This window comes from Etheostoma cragini, chromosome 7, assembly GCF_013103735.1.
Source record: "Etheostoma cragini isolate CJK2018 chromosome 7, CSU_Ecrag_1.0, whole genome shotgun sequence".
Classification (NCBI taxonomy): domain Eukaryota; kingdom Metazoa; phylum Chordata; class Actinopteri; order Perciformes; family Percidae; genus Etheostoma; species Etheostoma cragini.
In genome coordinates, this window is record NC_048413.1 from 27,254,221 (window position 1) to 27,255,556 (window position 1,336).

The window sequence follows — 1,336 nt, forward strand, 5'->3', positions numbered from 1 at the left end:
AATATGCCAATTCTGAGATGTTCATATAGCCTACTCAAAACAGTCAGGGCAGCCTAACGCAGACAGGTTAGCTTACCGTTTTTAGGTGATACGCCATGTTTGTAGTCCAGCTGCGATATGCAAACTGTTGCTTGCAAACTTTGCATTAAACTTTTCCCGTTATCTATATTTGTAAAATGCTGCCACACTGGCGATGTCTTCATGGTAGAGGAGGACTGACTGGAAACTAAACTCTCACAATTAAATAAATATTCTGCAAACCACTAAAACAAGGCTTTGTAGTTCTATCTTCAATCTGTCCCCAGTGGGTCGGGCTAATCCAACAAAAGAGAAAACAAGGGGGGTGTTCTGAAGACGACTGTTGCCTAATAACTTGCATTGCAGCTGGTTTCACTCTAACACCGGACCAATGGTCCAGTTTGTGTGTCTGATTGTTGTTCCCATCAGTCACTTAGACACAAAAACCTGGGAGTCTAGGATCCAGATCCTTTAAGCCACGGGTCTTCAACGTTTTCCAGGCCAAGGACCCCCAAACTGATGGCGAGATGGAGCGGGGACCCCCTAATTATATATATTGTATAAAATTGTGTTAAATCAAACTGGTCCTACAGTGCCATGTGTGCATAGATGACTGAAAGACATCTATCTGTGTAGTACAGTGTGTTGAATTCATGTTAATGTTTATTTAAAGACATTTCAATTGGTGGAAAAAATAACAAAAAGTCTAATCAACCCAAACTTTCGCGACCCCCATGCAGTACCTCCGCGGACCCCCTAGGGGTCGCGGACCCCCTGTTGAAGACCCCTGCTTTAAGCTGTTAGATGGTGTCAGCGATGTCCCTTCCTCCCAAGTCACTGCTTCATCTCTGCACTCCCGTCGACGGAGTTAATCCGTTATACTCGTTAAAGAGACGCAGCAGCGGACCTGGCTACTGCATCGCTAGGTAGTCCTGGACCTTTATGAAATGTAATGTAATCATTGTTGTGTTGTTGTTGTGTGTTGTTGTTGTTGTTTCTCAGCCTACTACAGCGATGTCCCCAAGATCATATACGCATCGAGGACGCACTCTCAGCTGGCGCAGGTCATCAACGAGTTAAAGAACACTTCGTACAGGTAAACTATCTGCAAGATGTTGGAGATATGTTCTGATTATGCAAGATGAATGTTGTGTTCTATTATACGGGTCAGCTCGGATGACCTTAAAAACATTATTAAGACCACTTAGAGGCAAACACTAAAATGTGTGCCAGTTTTGTGGTTCTATCCTATCTTTGTTGGGAGCTGCACATGCTCAGTAGCTCGGTAGGATCCCATCAGCTGATAACTCTTTCTCCA

At 44.0% G+C, this 1,336-nt stretch overlaps 1 protein-coding gene across 1 annotated transcript in view; it reads left to right on the forward strand.

Moving 5' to 3' along the window:
• rtel1 (regulator of telomere elongation helicase 1) overlaps nucleotides 1-1,336 on the forward strand; it is a 30,085-nt gene that overhangs the window by 2,989 nt on the left and 25,760 nt on the right. Inside the window, exon 3 of the mRNA XM_034877855.1 lies at nucleotides 1,021-1,114. Coding sequence (XP_034733746.1) covers nucleotides 1,021-1,114 — 94 coding nt within the window. The remainder of the gene's footprint in view (nucleotides 1-1,020; nucleotides 1,115-1,336) is intronic.